Source organism: Chiloscyllium punctatum, chromosome 5 (genome assembly GCF_047496795.1).
Source record: "Chiloscyllium punctatum isolate Juve2018m chromosome 5, sChiPun1.3, whole genome shotgun sequence".
NCBI classification, from domain to species: Eukaryota; Metazoa; Chordata; class Chondrichthyes; order Orectolobiformes; family Hemiscylliidae; genus Chiloscyllium; species Chiloscyllium punctatum.
Window position 1 is genome coordinate 19,440,273 of NC_092743.1, and position 16,655 is coordinate 19,456,927.

Genomic DNA, 16,655 nt, shown 5'->3' on the forward strand with positions numbered 1-16,655 from the left:
GATGTCAGGTGGTCTGTCGATATTCATTTCTTTGTTGAGACTTCATAGTGACTACACAACTGAGTAGCTTGCTAGGCATTTCAGAAAGCAGCTGAGGGCAACCACATTGCTGTGGGTCATGGGTCATATGTAGGCTGCACTAGGCAAGGATAGCAGATCTTCCTTTATGAAGGACATTAATAAACCAGATGTGTTTTTTTGTGGCAATCGATAATGGTAGACTCTTAATTCCAGATTATTTTGATTGAATTCAAACTCCACTGACAACTGTGGCTGGATTTGAACCCAGGTTTCCAGAACATTAGCTGAATTTCTGGATTAATAATTGAATGACCATACCACTAGGCCATTGTCTCCCCTTAAAATATGGCAGGTGTGAGCAGTTATTGAGGCAGTCGGTGACAGGCAGTTTTTGAGGTAATTCTGAAGCGAGATCTTCAAAAGTGAAGAATTGGAATCTCTGACAAAAGAGTGATTTAGTGACTTACAATGTCATTAGCATCAGAGTATTACCTGTTTTGACTCAAATGGCCATTTAAAGTACAGGAGACCATAGTTTGATAGTAAACCCATATTTTCCTCATCTTAATTATAAGCTCTAGGTTGTTTTGCTTTTCTAACTCGTATGATAAAGTTTAGTTTGTTTTTTGAAAACCATGGAAACTCGTGGCTAAGTTCTCATAGTAAGTACCTGAGATCAAAAATTTTGTTTTTTTAAAAATTACCTGCTCCTAAGCAGATCTCATCCAGGATTATAACAGTAGAAGCTTCACAGATGACTGCAATATAGACCATGTAGATACTAGTTACTAGGAGTCTGTGAGTCTGATCCCTAAGTGAGTAGTTCTTAGCTCAAGCCTGTGACACTGAAACACTGTCAGATGAGATATCAACCTTTGGATTTTCTGGGCTTGTACTTAGCAATGTATTCATAAAGTCATGTGAAGACAGCAGCAGGAGGAAGCATGTGTTTAACTAGTTTTGATTCTACTACATCAACCAAAAATTAGTCTGGTGAGGTACTTGGTGAGGTAAATAAATGGAAATCTCATAACATTTTGTAAAGAATCTGTGAAAGGTCCCAAATTTGATAAATCACTTGCAAAAGAAATTTCACTTCAACTTTTTGGAGAATATTTCGCAATCAACAGCTTCTTAAACACTAACCATTTTTAGTGCTATTTGAAAGAATTGTGAACTATTCAATTGGATGAGATGTGAAAATTTTAACTTCCAATTCATTTTTTTGAAGGATTGTGAATGAAAGTATACAATGTCACAGCAGGAAGACAACAGGAGGGGGAAGATAGAGCACAAGGGAACAACATGCAGAACACTAGACTCGTAATTCTTTATTGAACAATTAATTACTGAAATACAAGTTAAACAAAAAGTTGACAATATCATTCTGTGGACAATAGTAAGGTTTCTGGAAAAAATGATTGTCACTTACTGTGCTTCACATAAAGAGTGTTCTTCATGAATAAATAATCAGATGATTCATAAATATTTACAATATAAACAAATGAAGGAACAAAATAAAGCTTTGGCTCATTCGTTTAGGGCTGGACTAATTTCTGGCTTTTGTTTTTTGTCATAGCTGCACTCAGCATTAAATCTAAGTTGACAAGCAGATGAAATGATAAAGGTAGCAATCACTGATTGAACAAAATAACCAAAAGATTTACATGTACAAATAGTCTGTTAAGTCTATATTAGCCACATACACTAAGTGTTATTTTCTTTTGAATATAAGGATAATAATTTTAATAAAGAATTGTATTCCCCACAAAATGGAAATACAATTTGATCCTTGAACAGAGGTTCGTTCAGTGACTCAGTGCCACAAGCAATCTAGTTTATCGCTGGAAGTTGACTAACACCAGTGAGAACAGACAATACTGTTAGAACTAAAGCCTTCTCAATGACAATTACTGAGAGATCGGTCTCCATTTAAATAAATTTATATAAAGCCAGTGTCATCCACTATATTGTTTGAGAGACTAGAGCATTACAATGTATTTATCATATTAAAAGGACTACTTTTAACTTTTGTTTCCTTCTCAATCAATTCCTTAAACACTTCAAAATGATTTCTAAATGTCTGGTGCACCAACATTTCAGGAAGTATGGGAACATTAAATGCTGATAATTTGAGAAAAATGTAAGAAAGGATGAAATGAGAAATAAAGTTTGCTTGCCAAGTCAAAATCCATCTTTCTGGAGACATGTACAACCTATTGCACCATGTACCCTTCTCAGCCTGGTAGCATCATCATTCCAACTACCAATACTGTTAATGGTTTGATGGAACCGAGCTTAAATAATTGATAGTGAAGAGTAAATTGACACTTCCTTTTGACACTACACAAAAACACCACTGGGCATGAGTGGATACAGAGATTAGAATAAGTATTTTAATGTGGTTCTGAATACCCAAAATATTACAGGAGGTCTGGAGAATTTCATGGCCATTGCGAATAAGAATCATAATCTTAAGATAGTAATTGTGGATACAGTTCTACTTTCATTTTTTTTAAAGCATTGCTCTTTTCTCTAATCATTTTTCAACTTGGAACTTGATGTCAGAGCTCATGCATATGTTCCACAGACAGAAATAATAACACCTTTGACTGGATTCTTCTCTATTAGTGCTTGGATAGAGCAGGGTCTGAAAGTCATTAAAAAGGTCTTGATAATACGACCCCTATAAAGCATCAGATGTGTTGTTTGGGCATTCTGAGTGGTTTGATGTGAAAGAGCTGATCTTGCTGGTTAAAGGAAGATGAACTAATTTACAGCAACACCTTGCTTCAATGTATTGCCTTTAATATAATAAGACATTACACAGCAGCACACAAAGAAAACAAAGATAGCCAGCCATTTGAGATTGTGGCTAAAATGTTTGGTCTGAATAACAGAGGAGGAGAGAGAGGTGAAGAGTCAGGAAGTACAAGACTGATAAACAAATGGGTTTAGTTTATGTTAGGGTATAAGAAGCAGAATTTGGATAAGTTTAGGTACATAGTTGGTATAAGATGGAAGGCCAATCAGGCGAGCTTTGAGCCTTTCGTAAAAATGATTTCACAGGACATGTGAACCAATAATTGCTCCTGAAGTGAACAGCTTGCTAGGTCATTTCAAAGGGCAGCAAAGAGTCAACCAGGTTGCTGTGGGCCTGGAGCTATGTTTAAACCAGACCAGGTGAGACTGGCAGATTTCTTTCCCTACAGGACTTCAGTGAACGTAAGTTTTAACAAGAGCAATAGTTGTCATGGTCACAACGATACAAACCAGTACTAGATCCTTTTGATTAATGCAGCTTAAACTTGATGAGCTGTCATGTTGAGATTTGAAATGACAGGTAGCCTGCTCCTCAGGATTACTAGCTGTTTGAGATTACCAGTATGTCACTTTTCCCTTCCTTAGGCAGCAAAAGCATAGATGAGGCTTTCAGCATCAGCTGTGGAAATGGGTGGTGATACAGAGATAGAAGGAATTGATTCTGGTAATGGAAAGGATATGGGGTTAGGAGCTGAATTCAGGAGACTATATAAATCTGGCTCAGCCTGAAGCAGTAGGCCAGGAAGGGGGATGGAATTGTTCGCTAGGAAGGAGAGTTACTCCTTTATTTAAATTCCTGGCATCCCATTGGTGTTGCTTATGATTTGTTACAATCAGTATATCTAGAATTTCACAGTAGCGAAGGGCTGTTGACAGTCTAGCTTAAGATAATAAACAACTTTTATCCATGGAATTGGTGATTGTCACGAGTCACCACTGAGGCCATTTGAGATTTAGGACCTGCCCCGGCTTCAGGAACTTTGTTCCTAATTACAAATGTTGCTCACTGAGCTTTAGTGCACTGGAATGTAAGCAGTTGGATAGTGAGTTGGGAGTATCAACAAGCTCATGTTTCCATGAACTCCTTAGGCCCTAATTGTCTGGCCCCAGGAGGGTGGGAATGGGGGTAGCCAGTCAATATCAATATCACTGCCAGGCTGCATGCTGGCTCTACTCCACACTGCCACCATCCTGCCTCCCCAATCCCCAAGCCTCCCCACTCCATGCCCAAGCATCCAGATTCCAGGCAGTTATTGCAGAGGCAGGTGTATGGGGGGTGGCTAGTCTGGGTCACTAATGGCCTTTTATAAAGGTTCCACAAAATGAAGCCAGATGAGATTTTCCAATTGGCATCTGCCATTTGACCACCCAGAGGCAACCTCCCACAGCCACAGACAGGGCAGCCAGTGCTCCAGGCTCTCATTGTCCACTAAGGTGCGCAAGCAGCCACATGAATGCATTCTTCCTGAACAGCAGCAGCCAGGTTGCAGAGATAGTAAAAGCTTGGCTGCCTCTGTTTTTGAGCTCCCTCTCTTTGGCTCAACTTGTGTTACTTCCTGCTGTTATGTTCCAACTAGACTGTCTCTGACTGGGCATCCAAATTTGAAAGTCCACATTCTGGTCATGAACTGGCTGCTCTGGGATAAACCATACTGAATGACTCTTCAGCATGTGGAGGCTTCTACTTGAGCCTGGCATTGGGTTCAGGAGCCCATAGAGAAAGTGAAGCTGCTTGAGTTTGCATTTTAAGGGTCTACATTCAGAACTGTTTTAGATCTGTAAGGGTTTTATTTGAGGTAAGTAGCCTGCTTACAGTAGTTTTCTAGTTTAGTATATATAAGACCATAGAAAACAAAGAGATTAGAAGCCTAAGTAGACCATTCAGCCCCTCTGATTGCTCTGAGCTGATGTGATAATCCTCAACTCCACTTTCTTGCCTTTTCCCCATAACTGCCAAAACCCTTACTAATTAAAGATCTGTCCATATCAGTCTTGAATATTCTTAATAACCCAGCATTAGTGGCTCTCTGCGGTAAGTTATTCCATAGATTCTGACAGAAGAATTCTTCCTCATTGTCTTTAATGTGCATCCCCTTATTCTGAGATTATGTCCTCTGTTCCCAACTCTCCCACAAGGAGAAGTAACCTTTCCTTTTCTTAAGTCCCTGAAGAATCTTGTATGTTTGAATAATTTATAATTGGACAGTATCTTAATTTGAGGAATTCTGAATCTGTATTCCCAATATATCAGCCTGGAGTTACTGGGTTGTGGGCACAGTGTGACTATCATGATGCCAGCACCATTTCCACCTCATGAAATTTAAGCACAGGCTCCTTAGGGACTACTTACTGCCTTGATCTCATTGTATACCTCAATCCTATGTCAGGTATCCTCCATCATAAAATTGACTGTTGGGTGATGCGGCTAACTAGTGCCTTCCTCTTCTAGCAGCTTTTCTACAGATCTGTCAATTAAATACTAGTGCATCTATCAGTATTAAAGACACACTGTGCTATCACCTCAATACAAGTTATCACTCTTGCCACCAGAATCATTGGCCCTTTTAGCATTCAAAAACAGATGTTTGTCTTCTTCAATATGAAAATCTGGAGTCAATGCTTCCATTGTAGAAAGCTGTCGTCAGGTCTCCATCAGGATTACTGCATACAGTTTTGGGCAGCAAACCACAAACGTAGATTCACCAGACTCATACTAGGACTTTGAGGGTTAGAGTATGAGAACAAATTGCACACACACAGTTTGTATTCCTCTGACTTTGAAAACTTGAGAGATGGTCTGATTGAGATCTTGAAGACAAGGAGGATTTACTCAGATAAAATGATAGATTTATAGAGGAATGAGATTCAAGGCTATGATAGAGAGGTTTTTAATCAATAAGTAAATGAAGGTGTTAGGAAAGTGGAGTTGAGGAATATTAGTTGAGAATGGCAGTGAAGACTCAATGGGCTGTATGGCCTACTTCCGTTCCTACGTCTTATGAGGCCATTTGGTCCATGTGCTTAATTGATAGGGAGTTTTTTTTTGGCTGTGGAGTCCTAGAAGAAAAAGTATTATCTTCACAAAACAAAACCCAAAACTTCAAGAAATGGGAACAGGAGTATTCCATATTGCTATGGCATTTAATACAGTCTTGGAAGGTCTTGGAATTCAAATCCTCTTTTCTGACTACTTTCCATATCCTTTGACTCCCTGAGAATCTAAAGGTTTATATATCCCAGCCTAAATGCATTAAATGATAACCCCGTGGTGTCAAGAACTCCAAAGATTCACAATCGTTTGACTGAAGTAAGTTTTCCCTAAGATCTTAAATATTTCGAGTGGAACCTGTTTACATGTGTACAGCAGGAATCTGAAACTCACTCTCTCAAAATATTGCCAAATGCTAGGTTTGTTAGCATTCTTACAATGGAGATTGATAGTATTAATTAGGTCAGGTTATCGAGCGAGTGGAGGAAGGTTGGGTGAATGGATGAGCTGCAAATCAGTCACGGCCTCATTGCGTGGTGGAATACGCCTGACGAGAATGAATGCTTTTCTCCTGGTCTTATATTCCTGTATCAGAAATTGGGGCTAATGTGGAATTACTTTAATGTAATGAAACACCCCAAAATGCTTAACAGAGACATAATCAAGAAATGACGATGGATGGAGATGAAGGAGAAATGAAAATGTTTTAAAAGTGTAAAATAATGAAGGAGAATTGGAAGAAAGAAGCAGCCAGAAATGGCGATTGAAGAAACTGGTTCTAAGTCTCAACTTTTTTAATCAATGGAATTGTTCATTAATTCATTAACAGAATAAAATGGCACCAAGTACATCGATTGCAGAATATCTCAGATCATTTTGCATGGCAAAAAAAATGGAGAGACTCCAAACCAGTAAGTGAGAGATAAATGGGATACAGACATAATGCTGACAAGGTCTGGAATAGGTTTTTTTTAGAAAATTGTACTTAGAGCCAAGAAGACACATCAGCTAAGGCCAATGGCCTATTCCTAATTTTCACTCCTGAATATTAGTCAACTCCTCTGGACTGCCAGTAAAATATCTTGCATTAAAACAAAAATGTGCTCTTTAGTTACACCAGCTAACTAACAATGCTCTGAGTAATGTGTATACATTTAGTATGAATACCAATTTCCTTTTAAATATCAAACAGCTGCAGTATGGAGAGCTGCTGGTTTAAAGTAAATGTTTGGCAGTGCAAGCAGATTTTTTTTTACAGTCTCTCTCTGAGACCCCAGAAGGGACCCAGTTTGTGGAATTAAAAACAAAGAGAAGCGTTGGCTTGTAGAACTGATGGCCACTGATTTATAGCTCTCTTGTCATAGTTTACCAGGAGCCTGCGCATTGTTTTCTGGATGTGGACGGGAGGGGCCTCATGTGATGCCACGGATCTTGCATCAACCAGAATTCAAGCACTCAATTGCCACTTCATAGCAGAACTTATACTGTTCCTGAAAGAGAAACACAATTCAACATTTTGAGAACCATTTTAATGTCATTTTATATTTGATTCATGCTTAGATCTTTCAGTGTTGGTCATTGATCAGTCAGGACAGTATGTACAGTAAAATTCAAATTATCTGGCATACACCAACATTGGTTGTTTCCTGTAAATTCAAAATGCTGGGTAACCTACTGTAGTTTGTGTGAATATTAGGAATCGATCAGAAAACATATCTCAACATACACTGCGCCATGCAGAGAATTGGACCTTGTCCATCTGTGACTCTTTTCACTCAGGGAAAATGCTTCAACCTTCATCCAGTTCTTTTACAATCGCTTCAGACTGACCAGATTGTTATTTTATGTAGTCCCAGGAATACATGTTTCATCTGTCCTGCTAATGGGTTATTTTGGTGGCATGGGAATCATTGATGAGTTTGTGTCCTAAACATTTCTAGCAAATTGGAATTAGGACTGCAGTTCCAGCTGAGTTCTTTTGTTTGCTTTCCCAAGATCAGTATATCATGCTTTTGCGAATTAGTTTTGAAAATTATAAATCTGTTGGTGTTAAAATTTGTTTTATTAACAGGCAGCTATGGCCCCAGAAGTGATCAAGTACTCCAGATGATTAAGAGGTTCACGTAATCAACGTAAAAACACACATTAAGCAATAGTTATGTAACTGAGAGAATATATATATATTACTGTTATACTTTATTTACTGTGTAAATCAGTGAAATTAAAATGTTACTTTGCCTTGAATAAAACTTACCAGTAGAGAGCCTTCCCACTCTCACCCTCAGCTGAATACTCATACATCATTGTGGAAAAATTTACTTGAAATTGAATTAACTTTTTATATTTCATGTGGCCATTCAGTTGAACAAGTATAATTACACTGAGGTAACTAAATTAAAAACTATAATAATTGGACAAAATAATACAGTAAATTTCATCGGGTTTTTTTTCCAGTTTACTGAGAATACCAGATTGTTAGCTGTTGGATAAAATAAAGTTTACTGGATATTAAAAGTCTGAGAATTACAGTGATTTCTCTTTTGTGCTACTTTTTAAATGCACTGGCTAGTGTGTCTAATGTCTAATGCCATCCTTGGATTAGGCTAGCTTGTGATGGTTTGCATGTGTCCAATACAGGCATAAAAATAGACACAAAAAACTTTTAAGATAGCTGGCTACAACATCATGTGTTTTTGACAATATCTGCTCCAGGTAGACCTAAAACTCAGCTAAATATTAGAATATGGACAGTCATATTCACAAGTCACTTTGTTGAGAATGGACCGTCAGCAGAACAAGATTGTCACTTATCAGTCAACTCATTTCTCTATTTCACTTTGGGCAGTAGAGATACCAAATGTCAGTGTCTCTTCCTGAAAGGCATTCAGAAAGGTAATTTGGAATAGGTTTTCTATTTATAAATTCCTAGTTGTCTCAAAGTTTTGTAACACATGATGTAAGAGCCCAAAGCACTATATTTCCTGAAAGAAGGATTTTGGAATTGTAATATGTTATATGGTTAAGGGATGCTAGTTTGTTACATGCTGCTTTAACAATGACAAGAACTATTCTGATGACAAGAAGCATAATCAGAAAAAGCCATTAAACCAGTTACAAGGCAACTATGCAGCCAAGGTAAGAAAACTATATATTGAAAATCACAGAGGAACTTTTCTCAATCCAGTTCCAAAGTTAAGGCACTTAATGACAAGAAGACTTGTAGATTACTGAGAATTCTTTTCTTTTGTTAAGTTAAAAATCACACAACACCAGGTTATAGTCCAACAGGTTTATTTGGAAGCACGAGCTTTCGGAGTGCTGCTCCTTCATCAGATAATTTGTTAGACTTTCACTCTAGACAAAACATCAAGTCTTCCATGAAACTACAGGCTTGCTACAAAAGAGATTGAAATTATGACTACTTGTATTATTTTTCTTTACTTCCTTTATATCTGATCTTTATGTATAGGATAATTTGTGTGTTATTGTATTTAGACCCGCTGAGCAAGTGTGAGATAATAAATGATCTTTATTTTTAAATACACAAAAGCTTGCTGCTGAAGAGTATTTAACTTGGGAGAAACCTCTCTTTAGATATGAACATACATTTAACTCACTCGTGAGTACACCTTGATCATGGACCATAACAAAACACATGAACTCTGTCCTTAACATATGAATGAATAGATTGCTAGCACAACGTCTGCACTTACGTTGAAAAATATAGCCTATTGAGCAATGTATGGAGAACAGGGCCCACAGGTATTAATTATAGCTTCAATTGATCAAGCAAAAAAATAAGATAAGAACAATTCTTTTTAATAGTATCCTACTCTATTCAATGACAATTATTATAATGGAACTTTGATGACCATACAATAGCCCCTGATCTTAGCTGTCCACATGGATATAAAGAAACCATATTTACTTATAAAGTCAGTTGCTAGTTAGTACTACACAGGGGGATGAAGATGGATGGATGGCTAAGGTGCTGGTGGGGAGAGGGCTGAGGCACGGAGAAGTTTCTTAACATTTTACACTGCTACTTTGGGCCTTTTACTGATTTCTCACCAAAGTTACAGTGAGAGATTGGGAAAGGCAGTTGGAATGTTGAGCCTATTGATTGCTCTATGGTCTCTGAATGAAAGATGCACACTTATTATCCATGAAAAATAAGTAAAATCGACAGGAATTCATCTGCATAAAGGTTTTGTACTCACCAGCAGGTCCACCATATTGGGCTTGTTGTTTCTCAGTGTTTTCACAGCATGGAACACATCGACTGCTCGCTGGTGTCGGAGCATCTCACACACGATACTGATGGCACAGAAAGCTCCACTGCGCCCTCCACCATTCCTGCATTTGTGTTAATGTTTGGACATGATTCAGTGCTCAGCTCAGGAAGATCCAATTGTCAGTACACACATAATCCGCAGTCAATTCATCCTTCACAAACTGACAATGTACAGTGATTGCCAAATGGCATTTGTTGCTGTATTAACACACAATCTATCTCACACAAAGCAGCAGAAGCCACATTTTCCAAGCTCTCCTGAGAAATGTGAATCAACATCGACTACACTGTGGTATCCAGGTTTCAGTTTAATTGTTTTCAGTCCCTTATCTAAGCTGTGCTGAATTGGGTCTGGTGTATTGTTCAGTATTTCCCCAAGGATATATAGTTGGGGATTGGGGGGGAATAATTATAGATGGAACATTTCAGACGTGGCTCAGTTGTTAGCACACTTGATTCTGAGAAGGCTTAAGACTCTTCCTCAGTAAACTTAAGCACTGAGTCTAGGCTGACACTCTGGAACAGTACTGAGGGAATGCTACACTGTTGGAGGCATGGTCCTTCAAATCAGATGTTAAGTTGAGGATCTATCTACACTGTCAGATGGATGGCATTATTTTGAAGAACAACATAGTCCTTCATAATATGCCAGCCAATATGTTTACCTCAACTAAAACCACTGAAAGGGATTAACTAATCATGTTTACATTGCTGTTTATGAGAGCTTGGTACGAACAAATTGACTGCTGTACTTCCTATGTTAAAGCAATGAAAATACTTCAAGACCACTGAATTGGCTGTAAGAGATATTGGGATGGCCTGAGATTGTAAAAAGATGCTAAGAAAATGCAATTTTGGAAAAACCAGTCAGACATCAATGGGAACCATACTGACGGCCTAGAAAAAAATCCATGTGTATGTGGAAAAGGGGAAAAAGATGAATTTTTTTAAACAGGACTTCAAAAAAAGTTTATTTATTGAACATTTATTATCCATTCAGATCACATCACATATTGAGACACAGGGTAAACACAGGCATTGGAATCTGTGACTACTGAAGGAATGACGAGGAAATAGCTCCAGATGAAGTTGAAAGAGGCCAAGTAACTTGCTAGACTTAATGCTGAGCATGTTCAACTAACAGAACAGCAATCAACAAAGCAAACAGAATGGTGCACAAACAGAATGGTGCACAAACAGAATACAAGTCAAGGTTTAGTGAGCCACAGATTAAGTTGGAAGTTGCTCTTACCAGACTGTAACTTTGGGTCAGGTTTCTGATAAACAAGGGAAGTATTCAGATACTGGAAGCAGCACAGAACAGCGCTGGAAGGCTGATTTTTTTTTAACCAGTGGTGGTGGGGGTGGGGGGGGGGGGGGGTGGGGGAGGGGTTTGAAATCTGAAGAATGACCTGAGATTCAGCCTTTCCAACGACAACCAATGGGATGAGAAACTGGACACAATCAATAGTTACTGCGTGCCAGGTTCCTGTCCAGTCAGCAAAGTTACACACTTCCTTCAGATTATCAGTAATGTATTGTCAAAGAAATTCCATATAAGAAGTGATATTGAAGGGTTCATCTTGAATGTAACTTTAAATTAAACATAGAAATTGGACAGGCTGATGTAAACCTGGATATGAACAAGGTAAGGAGACAAGTACAGCAAGCGCTATTGGTGGGAAGAAGGAGCAATTGGTTTCTGATGGGTAAATCCCACAACTTCCACATTCCACAGCCGCATTCCTCTTTTATCACGATAACCTACTGCCTGGAAGTCAACCTGAATGATGGGTCTTGGCTTCTAGGTGGCCAGGGAGCACCATGCAGATAGGTCTATTCTATGATGCAGCAGAATGGGCAAGGGGGAAAGGTAAAGTGACCTGGTTAGAGGGCAGGGTGCTTTGGGAGTTGGAGCAGAAGAGCTCCTGCTTCTCTTGTCCCACAAATAGAGCAGTAAAAGCCTTCTCTTTGTAGATGATGCAAACATAGGTGAAGGGGCAGGTAGTATTGAGGAGGTGGGGAGTCTTCAGAAAGATTTAGACAAGTTGGAATGTGGGCAAAGAAGTGGAAGATGGATTACCACGTGAAAAAGTGTGATGTCATGCACTTTGTAGGAAGATAGAGGAATAGACTATTTTCTAAATGAGGAAATTCAGAAATATGAATTGCAAAGGGACTTGGGACTTCTAGTCTAGGATTCTCTTAAGGTAAACTTGCAGGTTGAGTTGGGAGTTAGGAAGGCTAATGTAATGTTGGCATTTAGTTCGAGAGGACTAGAACATAAAAGCACGGATGCACTTCTGAGGCTTTATAAAGCTCTGGTCAGACCACATTTTGAATTTTTTGAGTAATCCTATCTCAAGAAGGCTGTGCTGGCCCTGGAGTGGGTCCAGAGGAGGTTCACGAGAATGATCGCAAAAATGAAAGGCTTAACACATGAGGAGCATTTGAGGACTCTGGGACTTTACTTGATGGAGTTTGAAGTGCATTCTCCCTTATCGACAACAATAGGCTGCCACCTCTCTTTGTGGTGGTCATCCTCCAATATCCATTCACCATGTCAAGTCCATCAAGGAATTAGCCAACTCTGGAAACATCAATGTAGGGACCTGTACCTGACTCCAGTGTCAGTATCTCGACCCAAAATACAAAAACCTGCCCATGGGATTGTGTTTGTATTCAAACCTATTATTCTATCTATGAGCTTACAAACTCAATAATGTCAAGATTTGTACAAATTCAACTCTCAGTAACATATGGTGCAAATCTATTGTTATTTGTGTGGAATAATAGAATCTGCCTTCCCTTTTCACTGGTTATATTCCCACTTCTGAGTCTCTTTTTTGAACCTCATTCCAGACAGGCCAGAATTTGGTGACAAGAGCTCTGAATCTGAATTCTGGGTTAACATCCAAAGGGCAAGTGAGAACAAATTTTCTCCTTGTGCCTGCTACTTCATATGGAAGTTCATTGAAATGCTGTCATCATACTGGTCTAATCACTCTACTGATTGATATGAAGGTTGTTATGGCTATGGATAGAATGCTCCAATGTTAAGGCTGTCTACCAATCCTTCCACTGCAAAGGAAGAGTACAACCATAAGGTGACAGTCAAACCTCCTCAATCCAAGTTGTCCAACATTTGCAAGTCTACCTTTCCCATCACATCAACACCAGGTGCACAAAATAGGAATCCATTTATTTGGGGGAACTTCCAAAGTCTAATCAAAGCATAAAAAAAATGAGAATCATGCTGGAGAACAGAAAACACACTTACAGACAGTGTACAACGGTGCGTCCCTCTCCACCATCATATTCCTCCTGCCACTTCTCCACCTGCCTGATGAGTTTCAGGAAGGAACGCTTTGAGACAGGATTGTCACGGTACATAGGCCAGCCCAGAAACTGGAACTGCTGAACCATTCGGTAACCATCCTGAGGCTGTTTGAGCACACATATCAGCCAATAGGAAGACATGAAAGGAAATAGACATCACCGAATAAGATTTTTCAACTTTATTCATTAATATTTACTCTTATCTATAATCTTATTAAATCTTTTTTTCTGACATAATTGAAAGTTAGTTAAAAACAATATTAAGAAAGTGTCAATGTTTTCTGAAAGTAAAGTGCAGCCATTTGCCATTTTTCTAATTGCTTTTGTTGGAAGTGTCATGAACATGCTCAATTCCTTTGCTTGTGCTTATTACATGGTAGAGAAAATTTTGACAGAGAACAAGTCCAACGAGGGAGAAGAGGAGGTGCTGAAGAAGTCATACTGGACTTGAACTGTTAACATGGTTTCTCTCTCCTTAGATGCTGCCAGGTCTGCCTGAGTTTCTCCAGTGTTCTCTGTGTTAGTTCCAGAGAGGGAGAATTGAGGTGGACAGCTCCATCAGAGTAAGGACAGATGGACACTAACAACCTGATCTAAGATTAATTTGATTAATAGGATGACAAACCAATTGAACTGGTGACAATCATTGACATTTCAGCATCATGTAATAAACAAATCAAGGAATTAGCCAACTCTTTCTCAAAGTGAATGAGCTTACTTTTCCTGAGATTGTAACCCTCTAATACCTAGAATCTTATGGTTCTCCTACGTTGCCTATTCCCCACCCCACCCCATGCCAACATTGTTACCTTTCAAAGCCAATAACCAGAATAGTGTTCAAAAATGTCCTCTTTTGAATTCCATTCCATACCCCCAGCCAATTTAATATAACACCTGATTCATGTTGTTACTTTATTACAGCTAGTCTCTAGATTGATGTATTTATTGAGGGAGATGGGTCTGGGTGGGTTACTCTTCGGAGGGTCGGTGTGGACTGGTTGGGCTGGAGGGCCTGTTTCTGCACTGTAGGGAATCTAATCTAATCTAACACTGGCTTGGGTCCACCACCACTGAAAAAAAGGGGGTGGCACAGTGGCTCAGTGGTTAGCACTGCTGCCTCACAGCATCAGGGTCCCAGGTTCGATTCCAGACTCGGGTGACTGTGTGGAATTTGCACATTCTCCCCGGGTCTGCGTGGGTTTCCTCTGGGTGCTCCGGTTTTCTCCCACAGTCCAAAGATGTGTAGCTCAGGTGAATTGGCCATGCTAAATTGCCCATAGTGCTAGATGCATTAGTCAAAGGGAAATGGGTCTGGGTGGGTTGCTCTTCGGAGGGTCGGTGTGGACTGGTTGGGCTGAAGGACCTGTTTCCAAACTGTAGGGAATCTAAAAATATAATATTATAAGTTGATGATTACGAAATTTGCAACACAAAAAACTAAATCAGTTCAGTGCCGTATAATAAAATATTGATCAAACCTAAAACAATGGTTGGGTGGGGGGGGTGGGGGGAGCGGTGCAGGCAGGGAGAGCGATGTGGTGGGCTCAAGAGAAGCGATGTCAGTTACATCCATTCAACCTATCAGTATTTCAAGCATCCTGTTTTTTAAGATTTTTTAATTAAAACAGAAGAACATTTCTATTACACGATGTTTAAACTCATGCTCTGTTAAAAACATTTGATAACAACTGTTAACATGAGTATATTCAGTGTTGATAATAATCCTGTTGCAAAATTATAATACTTCAACAAACATTTCATCCATATAATGGAATTTTTAATATATCCTTCAGTTTAAAGTATGGTTACTTTTTTAAACGGTCCCATTTTCAGGATTTAAGTAATGTCCAGAAGTATGATTGATATGTGTGGTTTCTCAGACCGAATACAAGTCTGACATTCTTTTTACATTAATATATAGAGACCTTGAATAGTGTTCCTTCTTGAAGTAACTGCACAGAGTCTGGTATCCCATCACTAACTCACCCTTTACTCAAAGCCACTCCCTAGAATGAGGAGACCTTTTGAATCTCCTGTCTAAATCTATCATCTGGGGCTCCCTGATTTGCCCAGGTTAACAAATCCAATCAAGGATCTCAGAGTCAATGAGATCCACTTGGCCATGGTTCCAATCACTACACTTCTGAACTACTGTTGATTACAAGTGAGGATGAAAAACAACATGGAAAGTCAAATTTGAAAAAGCTTGTGAGGATTTCAATAGACTGTGACAGAAAACAGGTTCTTACCCTGGATGCATTGTAAATTCGGAATATTCTGCTGATAATGTCTTCCTCCAAGTCAGCAGACACAAACTCAACCTGGAGGGGACCATGCCGATGGACACCATTTTCTGGCCAGTACTGGGGGCACAGCTATTTTGAGAAAAGACAAGAGGCATTTATATCTGCTAAATAGTATTAATATCAGCATTATTAAACGGTTTGCAGATGTGTAGTGTCTTATGACAGCTTTCAGAAACATCTCAATGTGCTTCTGTTGTGGACCAGATCAGACACCCACGAAATATTTTAAGAAGATAGTGTAGACCCAAACCTTTTCTTATTTTAAATGCAACTGTGAAGTGTCTGTTCCCAATGCAATGTGTTAAGGAATAGGCCAGACGCCTCAAAACATTTCAAGAAGGTTGCCCAGACCCTACCTTTGCTAGTTGTTTTAAGCAGGTGTAGAGTGCATATTCCAGGAGAGATGCCACTGGTCAAACCACTTAGTTTTAAATAAAAAACAGAATTTCCAAAAGAGAACAGAACACCGAATAACTTAACCTATCTGAAAACCCAACAGATCATTCCAACTTAATGATGCTATTCCAATACTTGCAACAATCCCCCTTGGTACAAAAGGTAAAATCAAACATAGGGTCTTACAGGAGAGAGGTCAGAGAGAAAGTACCAGCCTGGACCTGTTTCCTTGGGTCCAGCAGCTTTTTTTCACACCATTACTAAAAACTAAATCAAACCAGAAAAAAGCTGAACTGGGAGAACTGACTAATCTCCTTTTATTGTACAAGTGTTCTTTTTAAAACATGAAAGCCTTCTGGCTGAGGCAGTATCTGTTAGCAATTAACAAATTGGCTCTGAAACCCTTCAACCGCAGACTTTGCGTAGTCTGTGTCTTTTATGACCTCTCTGAAAAAAAGCCAAGGACACCACAGCCTTGTTAAAGGAG

The 16,655-nt window shown here is 39.1% G+C and overlaps 1 protein-coding gene across 7 annotated transcripts in view; it reads right to left on the reverse strand.

Moving 5' to 3' along the window:
- Positions 1–1,331: 1,331 nt before the first annotated feature.
- LOC140476930 (receptor-type tyrosine-protein phosphatase mu-like) overlaps positions 1,332–16,655 on the reverse strand; it is an 887,393-nt gene continuing 872,069 nt past the window's right edge. For all 7 annotated transcript variants that reach the window (XM_072569881.1, XM_072569880.1, XM_072569879.1 and 4 more), the window contains 4 exons: positions 15,716–15,841; positions 13,408–13,571; positions 10,054–10,189; positions 1,332–7,323 (listed from right to left, as the gene is read on the reverse strand). In XM_072569881.1, coding sequence (XP_072425982.1) covers positions 7,270–7,323; positions 10,054–10,189; positions 13,408–13,571; positions 15,716–15,841 — 480 coding nt within the window. In that variant the 3' untranslated portion in view covers positions 1,332–7,269. The remainder of the gene's footprint in view (positions 7,324–10,053; positions 10,190–13,407; positions 13,572–15,715; positions 15,842–16,655) is intronic.